This window comes from Macaca mulatta, chromosome 20, assembly GCF_049350105.2.
Source record: "Macaca mulatta isolate MMU2019108-1 chromosome 20, T2T-MMU8v2.0, whole genome shotgun sequence".
In the NCBI taxonomy this organism is placed as follows: domain Eukaryota; kingdom Metazoa; phylum Chordata; class Mammalia; order Primates; family Cercopithecidae; genus Macaca; species Macaca mulatta.
In genome coordinates, this window is record NC_133425.1 from 29619363 (window position 1) to 29646701 (window position 27339).

At 56.2% G+C, this 27339-nt stretch overlaps 2 protein-coding genes across 11 annotated transcripts; one reads left to right on the plus strand and one right to left on the minus strand.

Annotated features, from left to right (window-relative positions):
• The first annotated feature begins 322 nt into the window (after positions 1 to 322).
• HSD3B7 (hydroxy-delta-5-steroid dehydrogenase, 3 beta- and steroid delta-isomerase 7) lies at positions 323 to 4799 on the plus strand. Of its 4 annotated transcripts, none has more exons than XM_015125988.3 (7): positions 323 to 593; positions 953 to 1124; positions 1349 to 1504; positions 1723 to 1831; positions 1905 to 2004; positions 2140 to 2302; positions 3085 to 4799. In XM_015125988.3, the coding sequence occupies exons 1-7, from the start codon at positions 387 to 389 to the stop codon at positions 3498 to 3500; spliced, it is 1323 nt and encodes a 440-aa protein (XP_014981474.3). In that variant the 5' UTR covers positions 323 to 386; the 3' UTR covers positions 3501 to 4799. The 4 variants fall into 4 exon arrangements, with proteins under 4 accessions (XP_014981474.3, XP_077842107.1, XP_077842106.1 ...); XM_077985981.1 differs by having other exon boundaries at positions 452 to 593; positions 862 to 1124; XM_077985980.1 differs by having other exon boundaries at positions 469 to 593; positions 784 to 1124.
• Positions 4800 to 4908: 109 nt separating this feature from the next.
• Positions 4909 to 27287, minus strand: STX1B (syntaxin 1B). Of its 7 annotated transcripts, XM_077985985.1 has the most exons (11): positions 27172 to 27287; positions 27004 to 27118; positions 17574 to 17648; positions 17218 to 17317; positions 17052 to 17126; positions 13450 to 13523; positions 12926 to 13034; positions 12658 to 12731; positions 8987 to 9124; positions 8770 to 8880; positions 4909 to 8541 (listed from the first exon to the last, which is right to left on the minus strand). In XM_077985985.1, the coding sequence occupies exons 2-11, from the start codon at positions 27031 to 27033 to the stop codon at positions 8461 to 8463; spliced, it is 867 nt and encodes a 288-aa protein (XP_077842111.1). In that variant the 5' UTR covers positions 27034 to 27118; positions 27172 to 27287; the 3' UTR covers positions 4909 to 8460. The 7 variants fall into 7 exon arrangements, with proteins under 7 accessions (XP_077842111.1, XP_077842112.1, XP_014981476.1 ...); XM_077985986.1 differs by having other exon boundaries at positions 4909 to 8538; positions 27004 to 27287; XM_015125990.3 differs by having other exon boundaries at positions 27004 to 27287.
• Positions 27288 to 27339: the final 52 nt, after the last annotated feature.

Below are 27339 nucleotides of genomic sequence, written 5' to 3' on the forward strand. Positions count from 1 at the left end.
AGGGCACAGAGGATTGGGCAAGATGAAGAGAGGGAAAAGTGAGTACCTGAAGTGTGAGGCTGGTAAAGGGGCCTTCAGGCAACAACCCAGACCTGTGGAGGCCCCGAGACTGCTTTGGACCCCTAGACAGGCCGTGGCAGCCGCAGCCGCACCCACACCAGGAATCCCCCACCAGTGCCCGCCAGGGCAGTGCCAAGGTCAGGCCTCCCCTTCCCAGAACCACAGCTGCAGCTGGGCCTCTGGCCTCCTGGGAAGCCCAGCGGGAGGGAAGGCCTGAGGTCACACTGTGGGATGAGGTCACCCGCTGGCTCCACCCAGAGCCCCGGACCCCTTAGCCCACTCAGCAAGTTCCAGCTTCATCACCCCAAGTTCTCTGCTGGACCCGGATGCCAGTGGAGCACAGAGTGGCCGCCAGGGGGCGCCTTAGGGCAAGAGTGGTGGGGGTTGTGGCTGGGCGGGTCTCTGTTCCTGGAATGGGGCAGGAGGGAGAAGGAGGAGCCAGCGGAAGGGGACGGTGTGTGGGCTGGCCAGCCCTGGACGAAAGAAGAGGGCCCCTCCAGGCCAGTCTGGGCACCCTGGGACAGTGGCTGCAGGTAGGCAGAGGCGCTGCCAGTGCCCACCCAGGTGGCCTTTCCCTCCCTCCGGCCCTTCCCACCTTCCTATAACCTTCCCTCCACCTCCCTCAACTCCCGGCCTCCCCACCCTTTTACTGCCCTCAGACCTCTCTCCCCAAACCCTGACCCCTTCCTGTACCCCAAGCCCGTCCCTCTCTCCATAACTCAGCCATCAGCAGGGGCAGATGGCTGGTGGCCTGGTTGCTGCAGCTCCCAGGATCAGCTCTGCCCTCCCCCCAAACGCCAGCCTCGTCAGTGCTCCAGGGCACCTCCAGCAGTAACAGGTGGTTGCGGCAGGTGGCAGCCAGTCCCTGGGTGAGCCAAGGTCTTTTCCCCAGCCGGGCATGGCCGACTCTGCACAGGCCCAGAAGCTGGTGTACCTGGTCACAGGGGGCTGCGGCTTCCTGGGAGAACACGTGGTGCGAATGCTGCTGCAGCGGGAGCCCCGACTCGGGGAGCTGCGGGTCTTTGACCGACACCTGGGTCCCTGGCTGGAGGAGCTGAAGACAGGTTCGTGTTGGGGGAGCTTGTGGCAGAGAGGGTGTGGACGCTTCCCCATCCCTTCCAAAGCTGGGATCCCCACCCCTGCAGTGGAACAGATGATGCTGGTTTCTGTCCACATGGATGGGACGAGTGAGTCACATTGGGAACGTGACTCCAGAGTGGAAGATGAACCCAGTTTCTGGCCTCTGGCCCCAGCTGTGACATGGCCTGTGTCCTCCAACCCCGGCCAGGGCCTGTGAGGGTGACTGCCATCCAGGGGGACGTGACCGAGGCCCATGAGGTGGCAGCAGCTGTGGCCGGAGCCCATGTGGTCATCCACACGGCTGGGCTGGTAGACGTGTTTGGCAGGGCCAGTCCTGAGACCATCCATGAGGTCAACGTGCAGGGTGAGGAGCCCTGGATACTCCTGGCCATCTTGCTTGTTTGTTCCCCACTCTGTCTTTGGCCTTGACCTCCTGTGACTCCCCTGGGACAAGCTGTCCTATTGACAGCCCTGCCCCCGCCTCCCCTGACCTGTTGTGGTTTTTCCTGGACCTGGGATGGGGAGGAGGAAGATGCAGAGAGGGAGGAAGCTGCAGCCTGGATACACCCCCTCCTCTGCCAGGCACCCGGAACGTGATCGAGGCTTGTGTGCAGACTGGAACACGGTTCCTGGTCTACACCAGTAGCATGGAAGTCGTGGGGCCTAACACCAAAGGTCACCCCTTCTACAGGTGAGTGGCAGGCCCTCCTGTCCTCTAAGAGCCCATTTCCCTCAGCATTGAGTCTTCCTTCTCCTCCCGCCAGGGGCAACGAAGACACCCTATATGAAGCAGTGCACAGGCACCCCTATCCTTGCAGCAAGGCCCTGGCTGAGCGGCTGGTCCTAGAGGCCAATGGGAGGGAGGTGAGCCCAGAAATAGGAGGCACAGAGATGGGGCTCCGGCCCTGTACACTCCCTTACCCCGCCAGCCCAAGGAAGCTGGGGCTGAGAGCGAGCTGTCAGGTCTCAGGTCTCAGCAGTGCCTGCCTTTGCCACCAGGTCCATGGGGGGCTGCCCCTGGTGACGTGTGCCCTTCGTCCCACGGGCATCTACGGTGAAGGCCACCAGATCATGAGGGACTTCTACCGCCAGGGTCTGCGCCTGGGAGGTTGGCTCTTCCGGGCCATCCCGGCCTCTGTGGAGCATGGCCGGGTCTATGTGGGTGAGGACCGGGCTAGGCAGGGGGAGGCTGAGAATATGACAGGAGGACTTGCTCTAGAAGGGGGTGGGACCCATATGACCCTGGGAGAGGAGTGTGGACTCTGACTAGAAAAATGTGGTCTATACATGGGCCAAGGTAGACTGTGATTATGTGGGGAAAGCCTGTGATTATGTGTCTACACAGCCTGCAGAGAATACAGGATCCATGCAAGTTGGGATATTAAAAAGTGTATCATAGGCTACAAAGATTGCAGCTGCGGGAGCAGCCATTCCCCGGGAGAGGAGAGGAGAGGGACAGTGTCTACACAGCACTAAAAGGGCTGAGTTCAGTGGCTCACACCTATAATCCCAGCATTTTGGGAGGCTGAGGCAGGAGGACGGCCTGAGCCCAGGAGTTGGAGGCTGCAGTGAGCTATGACCACACCAACTGGACTCCAGCCTGGGCGACAGAGAAAGACCCTATCTCTAAAACTAAAAAGGGAGTAGCATCTACAGAGGGAATAATGTCACCTGCTGCTCCATCCTGCAGTCCCCAAGCCCCTCAGGGCCCACCCCACAAGTCCTGGCTTCTCCATCCTCTCCCCAGGTTCTTTGCAGATGCAGGCGGGCCCAGGAGAGCAAGTGACTACCAGGGCGAGGGAAACGGCAGCCTTTCCCAGGCTGCTGTGGGGATGTGGGTGGCAACTACCTGGACCCAAAGAGGGGGTGGCCCAGGAGAGCAGCCTCGATGTGGTGTCACAAGGGCGCTCAGGGGTGTGTCCGCCTCTCTTCTGCCACCGGCAGGCAATGTGGCCTGGATGCATGTGCTGGCAGCCCGGGAGCTGGAGCGGCGGGCAGCCCTGATGGGCGGCCAGGTGTACTTCTGCTACGACGGATCGCCCTACAAGAGCTACGAGGACTTCAACATGGAATTCCTGGGCCCCTGTGGACTGCAGCTGGTGGGTGCCCGCCCACTGCTGCCCTACTGGCTGCTGGTGTTCCTCGCTGCCCTCAATGCCCTGCTGCAGTGGCTGCTGCGGCCGCTGGTGCTCTATGCGCCCCTGCTGAACCCCTACACGCTGGCCGTGGCCAACACCACCTTCACTGTCAGCACCGACAAGGCTCAGCGCCATTTTGGCTATGAGCCCCTGTTCTCGTGGGAGGATAGCCGGACCCGCACCATTCTCTGGGTACAGGCCGCTGGGAGTTCAGCCCAGTGACGGCGGGGCTGGGGCCTGGAGGCCCATCGTGGCACATCCACCCAGGTCCTGAGCCCTCACACCCTGGACGGGAAGGGACGGCTGCATTCCAGAGCAGGAGGTAGGGCTCTGGGGCCAGAATGGCTGTCCTAGAGCCCTCCACATTTTTTTTTTTTTTTTTTTTGAGACAGGGTCTTGCTCTGCCACCCAGACTGGAGTGCAGTGGCGTGATCATAACTCACTGCACCCTCAGCTTCCTGGGTTCAAGTGATCCTCCTGCCTCAGCCTCCTGAATAGCTGGGACCACAGGTGCACACCACCACACCTGGCTTTTTTTTTTTTTTTTTGGTAGAGACAGGGTCTCACTATATTGTCCAGGCTGGTCTTGAACTCCTAGGCTCAAGTGATCTCTCCACCTGGGCCTCCCAAAGCGCTGGAACTACAGGTGTGAGCCACCGTGCCCGGCCCAAGCCCTCCACATCATCAATCCAGGAGCCTTGAGTCTGTGTTTTGTCCTGACGCCTCGAAGTCCTAGGGCTGTCAGGATACAAGGGCAGGGTTTGGGGACAGAGTATCCTTCCTCTGTCCTCTCACCCCGGTCCTGATGGCCGCTTGGTGAGGGTCGGTGCCCTGGCGACCTGCCCGGGCTCTCTTCTGGCTTTTTGTTTTTGTTTTTGTTTTTGTTTTTTTTTTGTTTGTTTGTTTTTTGAGACGGAGTCTCGCTCTGTCGCCCAGGCTGGAGTGCAGTGGCGCGATCTCGGCTCACTGCAAGCTCCGCCTCCTGGGTTTACGCCATTCTCCTGCCTCAGCCTCCTGAGTAGCTGGGACTACAGGCGCCCGCCACCGCGCCCGGCTAATTTTTTGTATTTTTAGTAGAGACCGGGTTTCACCGTGGTCTCGATCTCCTGACCTTGTGATCCGCCCGCCTCGGCCTCCCAAAGTGCTGGGATTACAGGCGTGAGCCACCGCGCCCAGCCTCTTCTGGCTTTCTGAGCAGGAAGCGAGCAGAGGCTCCACAGGCTCACGCTGCTCTCCTGACATCCACGCATGACCTTCAGGTCTCAGTGCAGAGTGCAGAGGCGGCTCTGGTTCCTCCAGCCACCTCAGTCCCTCTTTGGGAGGTGATGTTCCCATTGTTTTTCAAAGGCCTCACCTTCAACCGTCTGTCTTAGAATTCCCCTCTGGAGGGCTGCAGCCTCCCTGCGCTTTCACTTCCCACCTCTCTACCCAAGTTCCTTCCCTGCACATCGCCAGCCCCAGGCCTGGGGATGTCCCAGATGCTGTACCTGGCTGTGCCCAGATTAAAAGCCTCATCCACGACTGTGTCCATCTGTCTGTCCAGCTCTCCCTCCCGCCCCCCGCACCCCGTGTCCGCCTCCCCACGGCGCCCATCCCACGTGGGGACAGAAGGAAGTGAGCACACAGCACGCCCGCTGTTGGATTGGTTGCTATTTCTCCCGTCCCACAGGGCCCGACCTGGCCCGGGGTGGGGTGGGGGGCTCTGGGGACAGGACATGCAGGGCGGAAGGGGGGGTGGGGGCAGGATTTTCCTGTGTTTTATCCATTTGCAAGTTGGTCACCAATAGAGAGAAATGGGACTCTGAGGGCTAACAGGAGAGGGCGGCCTGGCTCTGGGCCCCAGCCAGGCCCCAGGAGTCCTGTCCCCTCTGGGGAGGGGAGGGAGAGAGCTCTAGAAACCAACGGAGAAACAGAGAAGGGGGCAGGGGCTCATGTCAGCAAACACAGCTACATCACGTGACACGCCAGCGACACAGAAACACACGCCAACGCACACGGCTGCACAGCGGGCAGGGGCGGTTAGGGGAACGGGAGCCGGGGGCCACCCATCTTGTCCTCTGCGGGGCGGGCTGGGGGGCAGGGTGAATGCATAGAACACGTCATGTGTACACGCTCAGGGCGTGGCAAGAGCGTGCGACCCACGGGCACATGGGATGGACACGCAGTGTGCTTCATGAGGGACGGGAACAGGGAGGAGGGGGAGGAGGAGCACTGAGCCCTGGCCAGGCCCGGGACCACCCGCAGGGCACACGTGGGGCACACGTGGGCTCGATGGTTGTAGGCGCCTGGGCAGGCGGCACACATTTGTCCGAGAACATGCAAAAGACACCAGCCCCCAGACCACACACCAGGACGCACACAGACAGCAGCCGACAAGCAGACACATCATAGGATGCGGGGGACGCGTAGAAAGTCAGGGCACAGCAGACCCTTGGAGATCCCCTGGTCCACCTGAGGCCCAGAGAGGGGCAGCTGTGGGCCCGATGCCACTCCAGGCGGTGGGAGCGGTGCCCCAGCCATGCTGCAACCCTTCTCCTGTGGCCCCAAGGCCGTGGGACTTCCAGAAACACCTGGGCTGAATGGGGGTCCTGTCCAGCCAGGCAGAAGAGGGGACTGGGGGCTGGGGTCTGCTCTGGCATCTCCCAGGCAGCCCGAGATGGGAACAGGAAGGCTGTGGCCAGACTTGGGGCAGACTTCCTGTCCTGCAGAGGGTGGTTCTGGGAAGGGACAGGCAGGCCCCCAGGTCAGGACAGCCCACCCGGGGTTACGCACATGGCCATACTGACACGCACACAGGACAGGGGAGAACTCGGCTGTCTGAGCTGGAGTAGAGGCGGAGGGGTACTGTGTTCTGGGAGGTCACATCTATATGGCCACACACACACACAATGCACACACACAATGTGCACACACACAATGTACACACACACACAATGTACACACACACAAATGTACACACAAGTACGCTTCACATGACCTGGGACCCCGGGGTCCACACACACACACTGAGTCCCTCGCCTGTGCACACATAAGCCCCATGCCAGGGCACGGCACATTTGTGTACTTGTGTGTTCACCTTTCATGCTGCTGGGCCACAGAGCGGGGGCCTCTAACACTGTCCTTTCTCCCACGCACCACCTACCTGCCACCAAACCCACAAACTGTGCCTGTGCTGGCAACACAACAGGGGAGGTGCTAGCCCCTTCCTCGCACCAGAAACCCAGGCCTGCGTACCCCTCAGTCGCACCCTGGTGTGGGGAGCAGCCTGAGGGCTCAGCAGGAGAAGTGTCAGGGATGGGTCTTGGGACCCAGCCCACCCTGAGTGGCCACTGCCACACTGGCCACTCCAGTACGTCTGAAATAAACAGTTCCCCAAACCCGAGTTCCCTGAGGCAGAGCCCAGAGCATCCGATGGGGCAGTGGGGGACACACAGTCCTCTCCCAGGTCCAAGGCGGGTGTGTAAGGAAGGGGTCATGTCCTGATCTTTGATCTGTGCAGGGAAGTCCTTGGCATTTTGCCTCATCAGTAACATTCCTACAAGTAGCCCTTTCCTTCCAGGAGGCATTCGTGTGGTCCCTGCACCCATGCCAGCATGCATGGTTTGTGCCTGGTGTGGCCCCTGCCTGGGGCCACCTCAGCCTTGCCATGTGTGAGCACACTGAGGGGTACCAGCTTCCAGGGGCTCGGGGCTATGCTGGGCAGAGACACGGAGGAAGATGAGGATCTGGGTGTGAGTGTGCAGAGCCCTGAGGCCAGGCAGGCAGGAAGCTCTGGCTGCACAATGATGTAGCCATGTGTGTGGCCACACGGGCACTGGGCAGCACCTCTGGGGAGAGGGGCGGGGCAAGGACAACTGGAGAGACAAACCCAGATGGGGCCACATCCTTAGAAGTGTGTGTATACGCACATGTGTGTCCGTGTGTGTATTAACGCAGGGCAGAAACACACCATGCAGGCCAGGCGTGGTGGCTTAGGCCTGTAATGCCAGCACTGAGGGAGGCCAAGGTGGGAGGATCACCTGAGGTCAGGAGTTCGAGATCAGCCTGGCCAACATGTCAAAACCTCATCTCTACTAAAATACAAAAATTAACCGGGCCTGATGGCAGGTCCCTGTAATCCCAGCTACTTGGGAGGCTGAGGCATGAGAATCGCTTGAGTAAGGGAGGCGCAGGTTGCAGTGAGCTGAGATCGCCACTGCACTCTAGCCTGGGGGACAGAGCAAGACTCCATCTCAAAAAAAAAAACAAAAAAAAAAACAAAAATAAAAAACACACCACGTAGAGAGCCCCTAACACACACACATGCACGCACACGCGTGCCACACACACACAGCTGCATTCTAGGTAGCAAGGGATATACATTTCTGTGCCCTCCCAAAGCAGGTGGCCAGTACGCAGTGTGGAGGGCTCTATCTGAGAAGACCTATCAACACTTCAGGCACATCCTGGACACACACACACACAGACACACACACACCCTTCCGGGACACACTGCAGCCCCTGGAGTAATGAAGACATGGGGTGTCTGCCACGGCCTGCGTGTACCTGGGCCTCCCTGGATCCTCTGAGAATGTGAGTGTGAGTACACACACACCACCCGCCTGGTTTGTAGCAGACACAAAGGGCTCGGGTATCAGTGGCTTCGTTGCTGTTGCATTAGGTTCAAACACTCAAACACAAAATTTCACGTACACAAATGGCGTGTCCACAGATCTGTGGTCTCACTCACACACACACACACCGTTCACGGAGGACAGAGAGGGGCGTGGTGGGCAGCTGTGTTACACTCGGCTGCAGTCTACACAACAGCCCTGGTGAAGGGGGAAGCTCAGACCACGCACACATACCCGAGGCGGGGGCAGGGGGGTGGTCTGGTGCATCACACACATCACACGCACACACACGCTGGGGTGTCCACACGTCTTGAGCATGTGCCGGCGGCATGCATGTTGGTGTGCATGTGTAATCACGCCTGCTGCGATCTACGTGCGGGGACAGGGGGGGTCCATGGCCGGGTAAGGTCCAGGGACACCAGGGTCTGCCATGGGGGTGGAGGAGGGGTGGGGCTGCCTGGGTCTGTTTTGAGGGTGAGCCTGGAGCAGGGGATGGAGTGAAAGGGGTGGTGGGGGTATTGCTCCCGATGTGGTGGGGGAGGGGTCTGGGAGAGAGAAGGGTGGGGGGCCTACAAGCCCAGCGTCCCCCCAATGGATGACGCCAAGACCACCCCCAGCACCACACAGCAAATGATGATCATGATTTTCTTCTGCAGCAGAAAGAGGAGCGAGACAGGGAGACAGTGAGAGAGACCGACACATGGACAGATGCAGGGACAGACGGGGCAGAGGGTGGCAGGGAGAAGAGGGGAGAGAAAACAGAAACAGGAAGAGGTCAGAGCCAGAGATAAGGCTTCCCACCCGCTGCCATCACTCACCTCAGCCCGGGCTCAGCCTTGGGCTCCCCCGCCTACCCCCAAGCCGCCTGCCCCGCTCACCCTCCGGGCCTTGCTCTGATATTTCACTGCTTTCTTGGTGTCAGACACAGCTCGCTCCACGTAGTCTACAGAATGTTCCACATTGTACTCGATGCGGTCAATCATCTCTCCCTGCAGACAGAGGAGATGTGCACAGGGAGGGATGGGGACTAGGCTGGAAGAGGGGACCTCGGGCCCAGGGAGGTTCCCAGGGTGGCATGGGTGGCAGAGCCGGTACCTGGCTCTCTACAAGCATGGCCATGTCCACAAACATGTCGTGCAGCTCACGGATGCTGGTCTCCAGCTTGATGATCTCATTGTGCCTTGTCTCGATCTCATTCAGCGCCTGCTTCGTCATCTGTGAGTCCATTTTGATCTAGGGCGACGAGGGAGAGAGCTACAATTCCCCTTCACCCCAATGAGCGCCTCCACCACAGCGGAGTGGCCGGGGCCAAATCCGATGTCATTTACTAGCTGAAACCTTAGGCACATTATTTATCTGCTCTTGGCCTCAGTTTCCCCACCTAGAAAACGTGAATCATAACACTGCCCACCTCACAGTGTGGTTGTGAAGACTGAGTGAGTTAAAATGTGCACATCAGCCAGGCACAATGGCTCACACCTGTAATCCCAGCACTTTGGGAGGCGGGTAGATCACCTGAGGTCAGTTTGAGACCAGCCTGGCCAACATGGTGACACCTCGTGTCTACTAAAAATATAAAAATTAGCCTGGCATGGTGGTGGGCACCTGTAATCACAGCTACTCGGGAGGCTGAGGCAGCAGAATTGCTTGAACCCGGGAGGCAGAGGTTGCAGTGATCTGAGATCACACCACTGCACTCCAGCCTGGGCAACAAGAGCGAAATTCCATCTCAAAAAAAAAAGAGTCAGGGCTGGGCGTGGGGGCTTACGCCTGTAATCCCAGCACTTTGGGAGGCCAAGGCAGGTGAATCATGAGGTCAGCAGATCAAGACTATCCTGGCTAATGCGGTGACGCCCGTCTCTACTAAAAATACAAAAAATTAGCAAGGTGTGGTGGCGGGCACCTGTAGTCCCAGCAACTTGGGAGGCTGAGGCAGGAGAATGGCGTGAACCTGGGAGGCGGAGCTTGCAGTGAGCCGAGATTGCGCCATTGCACTCCAGCCTGGGTGACACAGCAAGACTCCATCTCAAAAAAAACAAACAAGGCCGGGTGCGGTGGCTCAAGCCTGTAATCCCAGCACTTTGGGAGGCCGAGACGGGCGGATCACGAGGTCAGGAGATCAAGACCAGCCTGGCTAACACAGTGAAACCCCGTCTCTACCAAAAAAGGCAAAAAACTAGCCGGGCGTGGTGGCGGCGCCTGTAGTCCCAGCTACTCGGGAGGCTGAGGCAGGAGAATGGCGGGAACCCGGGAGGCGGAGCTTGCAGTGAGCTGAGATCCGGCCACTGCACTCCAGCCTTGGCGACAGAGCAAGACTCCGTCTCAAAAAAAAAAAAAAACAAAAAAAACAAAAAACAAAAAAAACAAACAAACACATAAAAAAAGAGTAGGGAGAGGCTGTAACCTCAGCACTCTGTAAGGCCAAGGCAGGAGGATCACTCGAGCCCAGGAGTTTGAGGCCAGCCTTAGCAACATAGTGAGACTTTGTCTCTACAAAAAAAAAAAAAAAGGAAATTAGCTGCACATGGTGGCACCTGTGGTCCCAGCTACTCAGGAGGCTGAGGCAGGAGGATTGCCTGAGCCCAGGAGGTCGAGGCTGCAGTGAGCTGATTGCTTCACTGCACTCCAACATGGGCCAAAGAGTGAGACCATGCCTCAAAAAAAAAAAACAAAACAAACAAACAAACAAAAAAAACAGCCAGTGGGGAAGAGACTCCAACCCACAGTCAGATATGCCTCCTCTCCACAAACACCCAGCCTGAGCCAGGTGACTCACTTCCCAAATTACTCACTGCTCTTACCACATTGAGCCACTCCTCTCCTCTACAGCCTGCCATCGCTCCCCACACCCAAGGCTCCACACCTTCCCTTCAGCAGTCAAGGCCCAGACTCCCTCTCCCCTTATCTCCTGCTTATCCTATGACCATTCTATAAGCGGAAATCATCCAACGGCTGTTTGGACAGTGTTCAATCTCCCTGTCTTTGTGTGTGTGTGTGTGTGCGTGTGGTTTTTGTTCTTTGTTGAGACAAGTTCTCGCTCTGTGGCCTAGGCTGGAGTGCAGTGGTGCTAACAGCTCATTGCAGCCTTGACCTCCTGTACTCAGGCGATCCTCCCACCTCAGTCTCCCGAGTAGCTGCAACCACAGGCACACGCCACCACACCTGACTAATTAAAGCAGGTCGTTTCACCATAGAACTGATTTGTCTACATTAAAAGAAACTGTTTTTTAAATCAAAAAAACGTTTTTTGTAGAGATGGGGTCTCACTTTGTTGCCCAGGCTGGTCTATGGACTCCTGGACTCAAGCCATCCATCTGCCTTGGCCTCCCAAAATGCTGGGATTACGGGTGTGAGCCACCATACCGGGCTGCTCAATGCATTTTCAACAAAGATCAGTTCTCCAAATAACAATGAGCTGAAAACTTTTAAGACAGTCATAGCGCATCCTTTAAACCTGGTCTAGAACCCTTAACCAGAGTCATTTTGCCACCAGAAACAGAAATGGAGACAGGAGTGGGCAGGCCAGGGCAAAAGTCCACTGAGAGAAACAAGAACTAGGTTCGGGGAAAGCCCATCTTTTTTTTTTTTTTTTTTTTTTTTTAGAGACAGAGTCTGTGCCCAGGCTGGAGTGCAGTGGCAAGATCTCGGCTTACTGCAACCTCCGCCTCCCAGGTTCAAGTGATCCTCCTGCCTCAGCCCCCAGTAGCTGGGATTACAGGCATGCACCACCATGCCCGATTAATTTTTGTATTTTTAGTAGAGACGGAGTTTCGCCATGTTGGTCAGGCTGGTCTCGAACTCCTGACCTCAGGTGATCTACCTGCCTCGGCGTCCCAAAGTGCTGAGATTACAGGCATGAGTCACCACACCCAGCCAGCCCATTCTTTCATATGTAAAAGGTCAAGAGCAGCACAGGGGGCAAACCTAAGCAAAACTAAAACTTGCTTTTTAAAAAAAAATCTTCAAAAGGTAGGTAAATTAGGCTGGGTTTGGTGGTTCACATCTGTAATCCCAGCACTCTGGGAGGCTCAGGCAGGCAGATTGTTTGAGCCCAGGAGTTTGAGATCAGCCTGGGCAACAGCAGAAGAACCCCCATCTCTACAAAAACAGGTTTTTTAGGCCAAGTGGTGGGTGCCTGTAATCCCAGCTACTCGGGAGGCTGGGGCAGGAGAATCGCTTGAACCCAGGAGGCGGAGGCTACAGTGAGCTGAAATCTCGCCATTGCACTCCAGCCTGGGTGACAAGAGTAAAACTCCATCTTGAACCAAAAAAAAAAAAAAGTTTTTTTAATTAAAAAAAATAATTTCTTTTAATGTAGGCAAATCAGTTCTCTGGTGAAACGACCTGCTTCAGTAGCAGAGTATGTCGTGTATCCTAGGGCTCAAGAGTTCTGACTCCGAAACTAGACAGGATTCAACTCCTGGCCCTCCCCTTCGCTCTGAGATCTTGCCAAGTGATTTCATCTCTCTGGGCCAGTTTTCCTCATCTGTGAAATGGGGTTTCCTCGAAGGGGATGTGTGAGTATTAAATGAGTTGGTGGGTGAATGTGAAGATGGGAAGTGCTTAGAACAGAGCCTGGCACACGAACGACTCTGCCATCTGATGGGGGTGCCTTCCTGCTCCGCTCCCATGGAATTCCCCAGTTCCTGGCTCAGGCTTTCCGCTGCTCATTTTTCCAGGGTGAACTTAGGACCTTAGTTCAACCTGAACTTAGGGAGGGGAGGCAAAATTTTCCAAAAACAGAACCCGCCCCACCCGCGGCTCACGTCATCTGTGAAGATAGCCAGCTTCCCGCTCTCCAGCATGTCTTCCAGTTCTTCGTTGGTGGTGGTCCTTCCAGCTGCGGGAAGAAAGGACGCCCTGCTCAGCGGCTGGGACAGCCTGGGGGCCTGAGCTGGGGTGATGGGGCGGGGACCCGGAGCCCACCCTCCCAAGCCGCCTTAGGCCACTGCCCCCCTCCAGAGAGGAAATGCCTGGAAGGGGGCTTGGGCAGCCTCGAGGAGTTTGGGGTCCTGGGGTGGGGGGCACACGCACTGATCTCCAGTTGCCGCTGGATCCGGTCCTTGCAGCGGTCCCGGTACTTGGACTGGGTCGCGTTATATTCGGTCATTACCTCCACGAACTTCCGGGACAGTGTGGAGTGCTACGGTGGGGGTGGGAGGACAGACGGATCAGGGAGGGAATCAGGGAGGGAGTCAGGGAGCAGAGACCGAGGCAGGTGAGGAGGCAGTGCACGGGCGGAATAAGGACGCGCTGAATTAGTTTACGGTCCTTTCTTCAGCCTGGGCCGCGATCCCAAACCCTGACAAGTTCATGGTTCCCTACCCGCCCCGTACCCCCATCTTAGGCTAGCACCAGCTAGAGACACTGCTACGGAGCTGAGATACGGCTCGGCCCCGCCCCGGGGCCCCGCCCGCCTCTAGCCTCGCCCCCAGAGCCCCGCCCCAGCCCTCCCTGACCACGGCCCCGCTGGTGCTTGGCCCTGGCCCACCGCCTCCAGCCTGGGCTCCTCCCGAGTCGGGTCCCGGCCCGGCCCCCGCTGGGCTGCCACCTCCTACCTGGGTCTTGCGGATGCGCAGGTCCGCGGAGGAACGGTTGAGCCCCTCCTCCTGTTCAATGCTTTGCTCGATCGCTGCGGGAGAGAGGGCGCAGTGAAGGGCGGGAGACCCGGGGCACATGGGGCGGGGGTCCGGGGAGTACGAAGGGTCAACAACCCGCGGCAGAGCCAGACCCGGGGAGAAAGGTCATTCCCAGGGCGAGTGGGAGCAGCGGTGCCCCAGGGTAGGATTAGGAGCCAGCAGATAAACAGACGAACAGAACAGACTTTTGAGGGGGTTCCGAAGACCGGCAGGAAGGGATACTGAGGGTCAGAGGGTCACCAGACAGAAGGGAGCTATTTGTTCTAGTGGCAGAACTAGCTCTTGGAAAGTCCCATCAGTGGTAACTCCTGTCCAACTCCATGAGGGGGTGCCGGCCCACCCCGCGGGAAGGGGCCTTGTAGGTGGGGTGCTCCCTACTTCCTACAGCCCCTGAACAGGGGGCAAGAACGCAGCCCGCGTTTTTTCTGGTGGAAGGTAGTCACCTCCAGGTGGGTCAGGTTCTAGTGGCCCCTCTTTCCCTGGGGAATTCAAGGGCAAACACATGGATATTCTAAGGCAGAAAGCAGCCCCCTCTCTGCCCTGCAAGGTGATCCCCGATCTGGGAATTCCCACTTCTGAAGGATGCTCTGGAAAAGTGCACAGATTAACTGAGATTCCTGCTTCCGGATCACGCACTCCTGACACTATCATTCCGATTTTCTAAAAAAAAGATTGTGGTAAAATCTACCTCGGTGAAATCAGAAAATGCAGCAGGGATGAATCACCAGCCCTCTCAGACCTCACCGGCCTCCAGGCCATTCCTAAGAGCCTCACTCTTCCATTCTGCTGGCAGTGGGGAAGGTACCCGCGGATGGCACCCCAAGGCTCCCCCGATTGAGTGACAGCTCTGGCCCAGCAACACACGGCCCAGGGATATTGGAATCAGCTGGCCTAGATTGGGGCCCTACTGTCAGCCTTGGGGCTGGAGCCAAGTCCAGAGAGAGGGTTCTCTTGCAGGATCTCACTGACTTTTTACAACATTCCTGGAATTTCAGTGATACCAGTTCATGTTTTAGACTAGAAACTCAGGTTCCAATAGGTGAAACCACTCACTCAAGGTCACGCCCAAAGCATGAGCTCATGCCACCCGCTGGAAGAGGACTAAGAGAATCCTGTCTTCTTTCCTGGAGGTCTGAAAGGTCAACTTCTCTAAACCACGGTCACTTTTCCAGCTTCTTTCTCAGGGCATTCCTGAACCCCTCACCCACAGAGCCCTCCCCAGGGTCTTACAGAGAGTGTTCAAGGTCAAGGCTTGATGGAAACCATTGAGCCCAGCGGAATTTTTTTTTTTTTTTTTTTTTTTTTTTTTGAGACGGAGTCTCGCTCTGTCGCCCAGGCTGGAGTGCGGTGGCCGGATCTCAGCTCACTGCAAGCTCCGCCTCCCGGGTTCACGCCATTCTCCTGCCTCAGCCTCCCGAGTAGCTGGGACTATAGGCGCCCGCCACCTCGCCCGGCTAGTTTTTTTTTGTATTTTTTAGTAGAGACGGGGTTTCACCGTGTTAGCCAGGATGGTCTCGATCTCCTGACCTCGTGATCCGCCCGTCTCGGCCTCCCAAAGTGCTGGGATTACAGGCGTGAGCCACCGCGCCCGGCCTATGTTTTATATATTGGGATTCTTTGTATGACTTTGGAAAAAAAAAAAAAAAAGATTTTGATGCCCTCCACCCCCCATCCCTAAAACAAGCTAATTTTGAAATTGCTTTCATTTTTCTTACTATACTGATAAGGAAGCTGAGAGTAGGGGACTTGTCCACGGTGAGCTGATGGTGGAGGTTGGACTCTGTCTGCCTGGATTTGCACTTAACATTCTCCCAGATTCAGACAGTTTCCATCCAGCAGACTCTCCTGAGTACAAAGGGCTTGTTTTTACAAATCCACACCAGAGCTCACCTATGGCCTCCCCTTGAGTCCAGAGGGCATGGAGTTAATACCCTCCTCTCTCTGGACCAAGGTCAGTGCTCTCCGGGCCAGGTAGCTGATACAATTCCTCTTCCCCAAAGCCTAGCAATGTGCTTCGGACATTGGAGGTGCCCAGCATACGTTTTCTGATACGGAATTACCAGGAGCATGCAAAACATCGTGCCGGTAACACTGCTATTTCCCTGGTATGAGCAGACAAGGAGGTTCCCAACCCACGGTACTTTGGGGGAAGGTGGTTATTACCAGCACCCTAGTCCTTAAATTAGAGTGAATAAATGAACATTTGGCAAGGCCGTCTTGAAAGCTCGCCAGCCCCTGATGTCAGCCACACAAGTCCAATCTGTCCTGAGCCAAGGATACCGATTCAGAGGCATTTGCTGGGCCCACCCACTGGGTGCTCCGTGCCATGCCGGAGTCCTGCTTAGGAGAAATGAGGACTTAATGAAATCGAAACCACTCGAAGACCACCTTTTTCTAGTGAACCTTCATGCTGGTGGAACCAGCCGGGCTCAGATGCAATTTAGACAAACACTCTCCTCTCCCTTATTTCCTATCATACATCTTTCTCCAAAGAATTGGAGCAAGGGGGAAAGCTGGGGTTTTGTGCTTTCTCACTGTTTAATAATCTGGCTCCTGGAACTTTGTAGAAATTCCTTAGAGAAAGGCCTGTTTTTCTCAATGGATGGCAAAGTTCTTTTTTTTTTTTTTTTTTTGAGGAGTCTTGCTCTGTCCCCCAGGCTGGAGTGCAGTGGTGCGATCTTGGCTCACTGCAACCTCTGCCTCCTGGGTTCAAGTGATTCCCCTGCCTCAGCCTCCCAAGTGGCTGGGATTACAGGCGCCCACCACCACGCCCGGATAATTTTTGTATTTTTAGTAGAGGTGGGGTTTCACCATTTTGGCCACGATTTAGTTAGGATTTCGAACTCCTAACCTCAGGTGATTCACCCACCTTGGCCTCCCAAAGTGTTGGGATTATAGGCGTGAGCTACCACGCCTGCCCCTCCCCCGCCTTTTTTTGAGACAGGGTCTCTGTCTGTAACTCAGGCTGGAGTGCAGCAGCATGATCTCGGCTCACTGCAGGCTTGACACCCTGGACTCAAGCGATTCTTGTGCCTCAGCCTCTCGAGTAGTTGGAACAAGAGGCACGCACTATCATGCCCAGCTAATTTTTTTTTTTTTTTTTTTGAAATGGAGTCTCTCTGTCACGTAGACTGGAGTGCAGTGGTGTGATCTCAGCTCCCTGCAACCTCCACCTCCTGGGTTCAAGCAATTCTCTGCCTCAGCCTCCTGAGTAGCTGGGATTACAGGCGCCTACCACCACACCAGGCTAATTTTTGTACTTTTAGTAGAGACAGGGTTTCACCATCTTGGCCAGGCTGGTCTTGAACTCCTGACCTCGTGATTCACCTGCCTCAGCCTCCCAAACTGGCCCAGCTAATTTTTGTATTTTTTGTAGAGACAGAGTTTTGCCATGTTGCCCAGGCTGGTCTTGAACTCCTGGGATCGAGCAAATTGGCCTCGCCTTGACCTCCCAAAGGCCTGAGCCACCATGCTCTACCCACCGTTCTTTTCCTCCCTGGTTGAGGGGTTGAACTCCTCACCTTTCAATTTGGACCGAACCTTGTTGGCCGTCTTCTTGATGTCTGCGGTGAGGTCCTCCAGCTCCTGTTTGGTCTCTAAGGGGAGAGCGAGGACAAGTGAGATGTCTGGGTGGGAACCCCAGAGCCCTTCTCCTCCCACCCCACAGTCACTGGCAGCCACACTCACTCTCATCTGGGTTGGGGGCAGCCAGGATGGCGCTATGCTGTTTTTTCACCTGCTCCACATCCTCCGACAGTTTCTCAATGCAGCCCCGGATCTCTTCCACCTGGAGGAGAAAATCGGCTATACCCAGCCAAGTTGTCAGGCCAAACGACGGGTTCCAGGGGAACCAGCCAGGGTTCAGGGGGAGGACCAGCCCCAGAAGGGCTGATAAAAGGCCGGGGAGAGCGCAGGAGCAGGGAAGTGGGGGACAGGAAAAAGGAAGTTGTTGGTGGCTAAGGGCTGGGTGCTGGGGCTGGGGCTGGGGCTGGGGCTGGGGCTGGGGCTGGGGGCTGGGGCTGGGGGCCTTGGAGGCCCATTACCTGTTCAAAGAACTCATCCATGAAGTGGTCCCGATCCACGTGGACCACCTCCTCTTCATCATCACTGTCTTTCGCCTGGGGGCAAAGGAAGGCTGAGTCCATGAGCAGGCCCTACCTGGGTCCCCAAGGCTGGCTCCCAGCTCTCCTGCCCTCTCCCTGCCATGCACACACAGGTGCTCCCAGCTCCAGGCTCAGAGAAGGGGTCCTGGGAGGGGTCCCATGCAGGGGAGATGACAAAGGCATCAAAAGTATCTGTCAGCCCAAAGGATTCCTTAGAAGAAATTGGCAAAAGACCCCCTCTCAGGGCAGATGTGGCCTTGGGGGCGCAGAGTCAGCCTTGACCAACCAATAGGGATGATTTCAATATTTCAACAACCAGCTCAATGTCAGGCTTGCAGTAACTGACCCTGGGCTCCGTGAAGGGTCCTGGACTGGAGTCCCAGGAGCCTGGATCTCCCTACTGTCCCTGCTCTCCTGCCCGGATCTCACTTTACTCCTTCTCTTCCTCTCCTGCCCCACCCGACCAGACATGTCCCCTATGCAAGGTCACTTCACTGACAGCGGCAGGCACGAAGTTGAGCAAGCAGTGAGGGCTGGATAAGAGACACAGGCAGCACCCCGACCTCCCTTGCGCCCTGTGCCCCCCTCCTCCCGCCCACTCTTCCTCCCCTCCCAGCCGGCTCTCCCTCGCAGTGGATTCACTTCCTTTCATCCAGCCCCTTCCAACTTCACACCCACCTACTCTTGCTGGCTTGGATTTCCCGGTTGCAACCTGCAGCTGCTCAACCCTCCACCCGCAGGGCTCAGAGACACAAAAGGATTTACCCACCCACAGCACCACTGCCACTGACAGACAGACTCGCAACACAGACAGAAGAGCTGACACCCAAGGCACTCAGGAATAGGCCCCCCGACACCCACACGGAGATGCACTGATGCTGGCGTTCACCCGCACGCAGACTCAGCTGAGCCGCACTGACGTGTGCGGACACTGGCGTTCAGCTGCACCCCCGAGGACATTTGGGAGGGCTCACTGGGCTTGTTCTTCCAGCTTCTCCGAGCCTCATGTCTGCACACACGCTCAGAGCTGGACAGGAGGAAAGGCTGTAGGGGAGGCGCACCGTGCTACACACGCCTGAGTCCTTCTCTGCTTGGGACAGAGGTCTGACAGCAAAATCTGAGCCCATCAAGCTTAATGACATCTGTAGCCCTGATCAGTCCCAATGGAAATGCATACAGAGTTCATCCTGATTTCCAAAAAGAACCCAGCCAGAGCTCAGACAGAATCCAACCCCCAGAGCCTGGGTGAAATCAAGACAGGATCCAAACAGCATCCACCTGGGGGTGTAGTCCGTTGGCATCTAAAAAGAAGAGCTCGCCAGGGTCCCAGCGGAATGCAGACAGGGCCTGACAGAAACCAGACAGGCTCGGACTGAACTAGCCGAGGCTCACACAGATCCCAGACAGATCCCAGACAGCTCAGATTGAACCTAGACAGGGCCAGATGGGACCTAGGTGCAGTCCACACAGCCAAAACTCAGGATCACCAGCGCCCCACAGCCCCGGGAAAAGCCCGCACAGCCCGGGGGGCCTCCCGCTCCACGCTCCTGAAGCCACCCCAGCCTTCCTGCTAAGCCCGGCCCAAATGGAGCTCCAGGGAGTCTTCACACAGACGCGGGGCCCACACGGTGTCGGCAAATGTGTTCAGCACTTGTGGTGAATTTCCAGACAATCCCAAACATCTGCCTGGAAAGGGGGTTTCCTCCATCTTGGCTCACAGCTGCCCCCAGAAAGTGGGGTGGCACAGGTGGCATAAGTTGGGGACCCTGAGAGGCTCTGGGATGCTGGGCTCACCTCTGGGGACCCATCGGCCTACCCTGATGCTCTTCATTTTCTCTGTTCTCAAAACCCAGCTGTGCTACAAGGCCTTCTTCCCCTAGAGCCGAAAGCCTTCCTCTGCCCTTTCCCTCCCTTCAACCACTCACTCAGCCACCAGCCTCACGCAGGTCATGCGGCCTCTCCCTGGCCCGGGAGCCTGAGGACTTTCCCGTTCTCTGTCTCTCTCCCTTCCCCCTGCTAACGTTAGCAAGTCCTTCCTAAAATCTAATTTCAATCTCTCCTATTGTTCTTGGAGCCACCTCCCTTATGTTCATCTCTGGAGCACCCTGGGCTACCTATTTGTCCTCAAGAGAGGAAGAAAGATAGAAGGCCCCAGTGTGGTTTATTTGGTATAATAAATACAAAGAGAGCTGGGCGCTAATAATCCTCTACCATTTACAAACACTTTTACATCCATAATCCATTTTGATCCTCAGCGCCACCAGCCCTGCGAGAAAAGCTGCGCAAACATCATCGTCCCCATTTCACAGATGAGGGAACAGGAAGCCAGAGGGGAAAAAGGAGAGTGACTTGCCCAAGGGCACCCAGGCCATATAGGGCCGGAAAACCATGGGCATCCAGGCCCGCAAAGACCCCTGTTAGGCTTCAGACTGGGCTACCTCCCCCGCTGACTTTCTGCTCCCAGTTACTTTCCCTCTCAGGTGAGCGCCTGCTAAATCCCGATCTGGGGAAGGCTCTGTGTCCGGACAACCTAGCAAAATATGATCACTTGATGGTATTTTTTGCATAAGTCTTACATTCTTGTTATCTCATTTAATCTTCATTAGAACTCTGTAAGGACCATTGGCCAACATAATTAAAATTATGCAAATATTTAGATGGTGTTTTACAATGTGCTGGGCATTGTTCTATGTGCTCCACATATATTTATCCATTTCAGTCTTACAACAGCTCCCTCGGAGGTATTATTATTATTATTATTATTTTTTTTTTTTTTGAGACGGAGTCTCGCTCTGTCGCCCAGCCCAGGCTGGAGTGCAGTGGCGCGATCTCGGCTCACTGCAAGCTCCGCCTCCCGGGTTCACGCCGTTCTCCTGCCTCAGCCTCCCGAGTAGCTGGGACTACAGGCGCCCACAACCGCGCCCGGCTAATTTTTTGTAATTTTTAGTAGAGACGGGGTTTCACCGTGGTCTCGATCTCCTGACCTTGTGATCCGCCCGCCTCGGCCTCCCAAAGTGCTGGGATTACAGGCGTGAGCCACCGCGCCCGGCCTATTATTATTATTTTTGAGACAGAGTCTCACTCTGTCGCCCAGGCTGGAGTGCGGTGGCGCAATCTCAGCTCACTGCAAGCTCCGCCTCCTGGGTTCACGCCATTCTCCTGCCTCAGCCTCCCGAGTAGCTGGGATTACAGGCACCCGCCACCATGCCCGGCTAATTTTTTGTATTTTTAGTAGAGACGGGGTTTCACCGTGTTGGCCAGGTTGGTCTTGATCTCCTGACATTGTGATCTGCCCTCCTCAGCCTCCCAAAGTGTTGGGATTACAGGCGTGAGCCACCGTGCCCAGCCCCTAGGAAGTATTATTATAGCCCCTGTTTATAGATGGGGAAACTGAGGCATAGAGCTAAATAACTTAGGCCAGTTGTAGTGGCTCACGCCTGTAATCCTAGTACTTTGGGAGGCTCTGGTGGGAGCATCGCTTGAACCCAGGAGTTCAAGACCAGCCTGGGCAACATAGCAAGACCATGTCTCCACAAAAAATACAAAAATTAGCTGGGCATGGTGGTGGGCATCTGTAGTCCCAGCTACTTGGGAGGCTGAAGTAGGAGGATCCCTGGAGCTTAGGAGGTTGAGAGACTGCAGTGAGCCGTGATTGTGCCACTACCACTGCACTCCAGCCTGGGTGACAGAGCGAGACCCCGTCTCTTTAAAAAAAAAAAAAGGAACTTGCCCCAGGTCAGCTGTTAGAAGACCATTTGGCTCTACCCCTGAGCCTCAGTCTCTGCATTTGCTGAATGGTAACAACGCCTACCCTGGCCGATCCCATGTTACAGACAAGGAAACAGGCTCAGAGAGGTTGCTTGACCTGCCTAAGGCTTCACAGCAAATAAGGCCAGAGGTAGGACCTGAACCCAGGACTGTCTGGCACTAAATGTCAGGCTCTCTCCCTTCTGTCCTGCTGACAGATGGCAGTCCCTCCTGGTCACAAAGAGCCCACTCTGCCATGTCCTCAGGATTGCTGAATTCCTGTGGCCAGGATGGAAAATCAGTAGGAGGGGCCCAGGGCTGCAGGAAGAGCTTGGACAGGAGGCCAGGCCTCCCAGCCTCCGTCTGTCTTGCTGTGTGACCCCAGGCAAACCTCGACTCCTCCCTGGGCCCCGGTTCCCTCGTCACTGAAATGAGCAGGCTGGTGCAAGTACCTACCCTGCTTTGAGGGGCCCTCCCTGCTCTGAGTGATGCATATTTAGTAATGAGCACAGCATCCATTTCTGGAAGAACTTAGGCCAGTCAAAAAGAAAGCAGGCTGTGGGCAAACCAGACTACCTAGGAAAAGATGATCAAATGTGCCCCAGTCTACTTTATGGTGGCCTCAGGTTACAGGTGAACGATTCAAGCCTCAGTTTCCTCATGTGCAAATCGAGGAGGATAACAGTTCACACACATGTAACACATATATGCTGATTACCATGAGTTGGGTGCTATTACAAGTGCTTTGCATTTCTTTTTCCCTTTTTTTTTTTTTTTTTTTTGGAGAGATGGGGTCTCACTATATTGCCCAGGCTGGTCTCAAACTCCTGGGCTCAAGAGTTCCTCCCTCCTTGGCCTCCCAAAGCTCTGGGACGACAGGTGTGAGCCATCGCACCCAGCCTGCATTTCTTGTTTAATTCTCACGACCACTCCATGAGGTCATATTCTTACTCTCATTGGACAGATGAGGAGGTGGAGGCGCAGAGAGATTGGGTAACTTGCCGAAGATCACACAGCTGATGGGATGACTCAAACTCTGCTCTATAGCACACGGCTCCTTGAGCACTTGAGGGGGATTGAAGGAGAGAGTGCAGTGCCCCTGAACCCCTTCCAGAAGCACCTGGGGACTGCGCATATCAGATCCCAGCCTCCAGCTGTAGCCTGACCTCCTCAGGGGCTCCCTAAGTCCAGGTCTTCCACGCCGGAGCCACCACGGGCCTCGACATGGGCCTCGTGTGTATGTCGATGCGGAGCGACAGCAAGGACAGATACAGAAACGTAAGGAGGAGAGTGACAGTGAGAGCCAGCAAGTCAGTGACCAGAGAGACAGATGGTGAGATGGTGACAAAAACACAGAGGCGGCAAGAGACTGGAATTGGGTGACAGAAAAGTCAGAGGGAGAGAGTGTGCATGCGTGTGAGTGTGTGTGTGTAAACACATGCGTGCCCCAGCACTGACACACACGGGCTCCCCGTGCTCCTCAGGGGTGCAAGCATGATCGTTTGATCCGAGGCAGCAGCCTCCCCCCATGCCCCTTCCCCCACCCTCTGCCTCAGTCCATCTGTCTCCCTGGCTGGGGCCTCTCCTTGCTCCCTCCCCCGTGCAGCCTGGCCCTCTCACCCCGACCTCTCCTCCATCTTTCCTGCCTTACCCCTTGCCCCTTCCTCATCCTCCCTCTGCCTCATGGAGTCATTCATTCATCTAACAGATGCGTTGGATTTGTGCCAGGTGCTCTATCTCGGTGCTGCTGGCGATGTGGTGGTGAAGAAGACAGGCGAGAAGGGCCTGCCTCCAGGGAGCTGGCATTCCAGTGGGGGAGGCAGACAATGGGAGGTGAACAAGACCATTTCAGATTGTGCTGAATAGCAGAAGGGAGATAAGCAGAAAGATGGGATCGAGAGACACGGGGATTGGGGGGGATTGTGGAAGGATTTCTACAGGACAGTCAGCAGGGCTTTTCTGGGGAGGTGACATCTGAGCTGGGCCCTGAAGGAGCCAACTGTGCCACAAAGATGGGGAAACAGAATTCAGGGCAGAGGGAACAGCATGCACAAAGGTCCTCGGACAGGAGTAAACTTGTGTGTTTGGATGTCAGAAAGAAGCCCAGTGCCGGCCCAGCGTGGTGGTTCATGCCTAGAATCCCAGCACTTTGGGAGGGCGAGGCGGGAGGATCATTTGAGGCCAGGAGTTCAAGACCAGTCTGGTCAACATAGACCCCATCTCTACAAAAGTAAAAAGAATTAGCCAGGCATGGTGGTGCGCATCTGTAATCCCAGCTACCTGAGAGGCTGAGGCAGGAGGATCCCTGGAGACCAGGAGGTCGAGGCTGCAGTGAGCTGTGATTGTGCCGCTGCACTCCAGCCTGGGCAACAGAGGAAGACCATGCCTCTAAAAACATTTTTTAAAATATAAATAAAGGCAGCCCAGAGCAGCTGGAGGATATGGATCCATCACCCAGGGTTCGTGGTCTCCGCCCCCTGTGATTTCAGGGCTGCGTTTCTAAAGCATCTACTATGCCTGCCTCATACCTGAGGGCCTTCAGGGCTCGGGACCGTCCCTCAGCAGGCTTCATCCTGTCCAGCCTCAGATTCAGGCTCCTGCACTGCAGGCCCCGCCTTCTTCCCAGGTTGTCTCCCGACTTCTCCCGCTCGACTCCACGGCTGCCTCTCAGACCTCAGCCCTCCCTGTGCCCCTCCTGTCTTCTCCCATAACCCACCTTCCTCTCCACCTCACTTGCTCTGCTCTTTCCTCTTGAGCCCCACTCTGCCCTCACTCCTTGGACCCTGGGACACCTATTTAGCTGATTAACTCCTCATCGCAGCCTCCACATCCAGCCTAGCCCCAACCAAAGTTGCCGGGTAAACTGGACGCAGAAAACCCTGGTTCAAGCCCACCTCGACCATTAAGAGTTATCTGACCTTAGACAAGTCAGGGTTTTTTTCCCCCTCTGGCCCTCAATGTACTCCAAAATAAAATAGGTGCCATGTCCTGCCCATCGCAGGGGGCTAGTGTGATGTTGAAGAGAAATAAACCATCTGCTGGGTAACAGATACACAGCACTGTTGGGCGCCAGGCCCCCTCCTAGGCGCCTTGCATATTAACTACTTTCAATCCTAAGGATAACCCTGTGAAACAGGTACTCTTACTTCTCCCAATTCATACGTGAAGAAATTGAGGACCAGAGAGGTTAAGCAACTTGCCCAAGGTCACACAGGAAGTAGCAAAATTAGAATTTGAACCCAGACAGTCTGGCTCCCGAAACCACTGTGTGACAAACGGACTTGAGAACCTCTTGGGAATGCCAAGGTACTGTTGGAAAGATAATCAGTCCCCTGGGCTAATGTCCCCTCCCACCACCGCCCCTGCCTCATCCCTCCCAGTGTCTCAGAGACCCCATTTCCAGGTCTCCCACACCCTGCCCAGTGTCTCCGGCATCCCAACCTCCTCACTCTCAACTGTAGCCGGGAGACCCTTACGCTACCCGAATCTATCAGCTTTTCCCACCCCGCCCGCCCCCTCTTGAATCTCCAGTTTCCCTGAGCTGTGACTAATACCAAAGCCACCACCTCCACTCAGCCCCTTCACCCTTCCACACCACCTCTGGCAGCCACAGCCAGCAGGATTCCTTACCTCTGAGCAGGGGCCCCTGACTCATTCATGAGGCCTCCCCCTCCCCTGCCTCCCCCTTACCCCGCTTAGCCTTTTCCCTCCCTCTTTCTTGAATTATACCCCAATTCCACACCACCCGATCCCAACCCACTTCCATTTCCCTGGGTTTTGGAGTCATGGAATAGTCCTGGTAGCTGGCAAGCTGGGTTCAAGTCCGGATCCCTCACCTGCTAGCTGTGTGACCTTTGGCAAGTTATTCAACCACTCCGGGCCTCAGTTTTCCCAACTGGAAAATGAAAGAGCCTCTCTGTCCACTTGCCAGGAGGTCGGTGGGGCTCCAATGAGATCACAGATGAAAGCCTGCTCTGCAAACTGCACCATGAGGAGGGGAACTGACAGCACCGATGCTGAAGCCGGCCTGCCTGGATCTGAATTCTGCCTTTACCAGCTGTGTAATTTGGTCTAATTACTTGACCTCTCTGAGCTCAGGGTCCTTATCTATAAAATGAGATAGCATATATCTATATATCTAAAAAGATATTTATATATCTATGAAATGAGATAACCAGTCTCATAGGATTGCTGTGAGGATCAAAATGAGCGAATGTGCATAAAACACTTCAAACAATGTTTATTATTACTGTCATTTTCCTCATGCCGGAGTGTATATTCGGTAAAAATGTAATAAAGAAACCTTCAAAATTCCCTCCCTCAGCCACCAGCTCCTCCTTGCTTCCCACTTGACAACCTGTCTGTCCCCAGAGACAGCAGTCACTTGCCTCCAAACATCTTCTCTTCTGTCTGTAACCTGGGTCCCCACCCCGAAATCCAGGGACAGCTCTTCACCCCCAGTGCTGAAACTTCTGTTTCAAAGGCCAGAAAAGCAGAGACCTGTGTCAACCTGGCAGATGGGAAACCCAGATTGTAGTCTGCCCCCCACCCACTTGCTTGGTGACCTTGGGCAAGTCCCTTCCCACGCCTGAATCTCAGTTTCCTCATCTGTCAAATGGGGTAATAACCCCTGGGTTAACAACCCACCAGTTCCCTGTAAAGGCTCAGTGCCTTGGGCAGCTTAGCCGGGCCGGTACCCTTATTAACATAACACCAGGGACTGTCAGCGCTGCCTCCTCTGGCCCCAGGTCATTTCTCCAAATGCCCCAGCGTTCTCCCTGCCCCGGAAACCGTTCTCATCCAGCCTCACTCCCCAGTTCCTCCAGGCAGCAGCCTCCACTGCAGTCCTTACCCTGTCCCCACAAAACCAGGGACTGCCTGGCCAGACTCCTGGAGCCGGGCCTCTTCGGGCCTGCAGACCTGGGGCCTGCATCAGCCCTTGACTGCCTAGGGTGCCCCAGTTCCTCCCAGCAGAGCGCGGCCCGTGTTCCATGGCCCTGTCCTCCACATCCCCATGTCCCACCTCTGGGTCACCCCATCTCAGGCCCTGGCCCTCTGGCTCTCTCTGGAGGCCACCTCTTCCCTCCCTGTCTCAGAGAGATTCCCCCTCCCTATGGGGAGTGACACGCGTGTGTGCACACACACACACACACACTTCATTCACTGCCAGGTACTGGCATCTCAGTCCCAACCTGTGTCCTTCCCTGTAGCATCCCCTGAATCTGGGTCCTGCTAGACTCTCAGCCTGGCCCAGTCACCGCCCCCATGCTTCTCTTTGGCAAATCTGCCCAGGGGATGACAGTCCCCTCCGGTCTCTCCTGACATCCACTCTCTCATCTCCAGACCAGACCCCGGGGCCCTCCTGGGAATGCGGGGTGTTCGAGGCCCCTGAGACCCTTCCTGCCCCCTCGTGTCTTAATGGCCTCCAACCCCTTCCAGCTACTGTCCCCAAAATGCAGGTTCACTGGAGAAACATCAGGCGCCTGAAGATATTGGGGTGCCTTGGCCATCAACCTCCGATCTCATCCTTCGCCCCCACGTTCCAGCACCTCCCCCACTCCATCCCCACGCGCTCCCCAATACTGGGGTCCCGCCCCCCCATTCTCCCCACCCCCAAGCTCACACTCCGCAGCTCCTGAGTCCGATCCTTCATCCTGCGACGGCTCCTCCTCCTCCTCCTCGTCCTCCTGCCTCTGTTGCTGCTCCCGGTCTCCCGCCTCGGTGCCGGAGGCCGGGGTCTGGGGGCGCCGGGGGGCGCCGCGGCCGCTGCGGGGGGCCTGCGGGCCGGGGCGGGGGCGGGGCCGGGGGCTGCTGGCCGAGGGCCGGGCAGGGGCAGGGGCAGGGGCCTGGGCCGGGCTCGGCTCTGCCGGGCTGCGGTGGCGATGCGGCTGCGGCACAGGGTAGGATGGAGGGATGCGGGAGCCGAGCGCGGGGGAGGGGGGCGGAGGGAGGTGAGGAG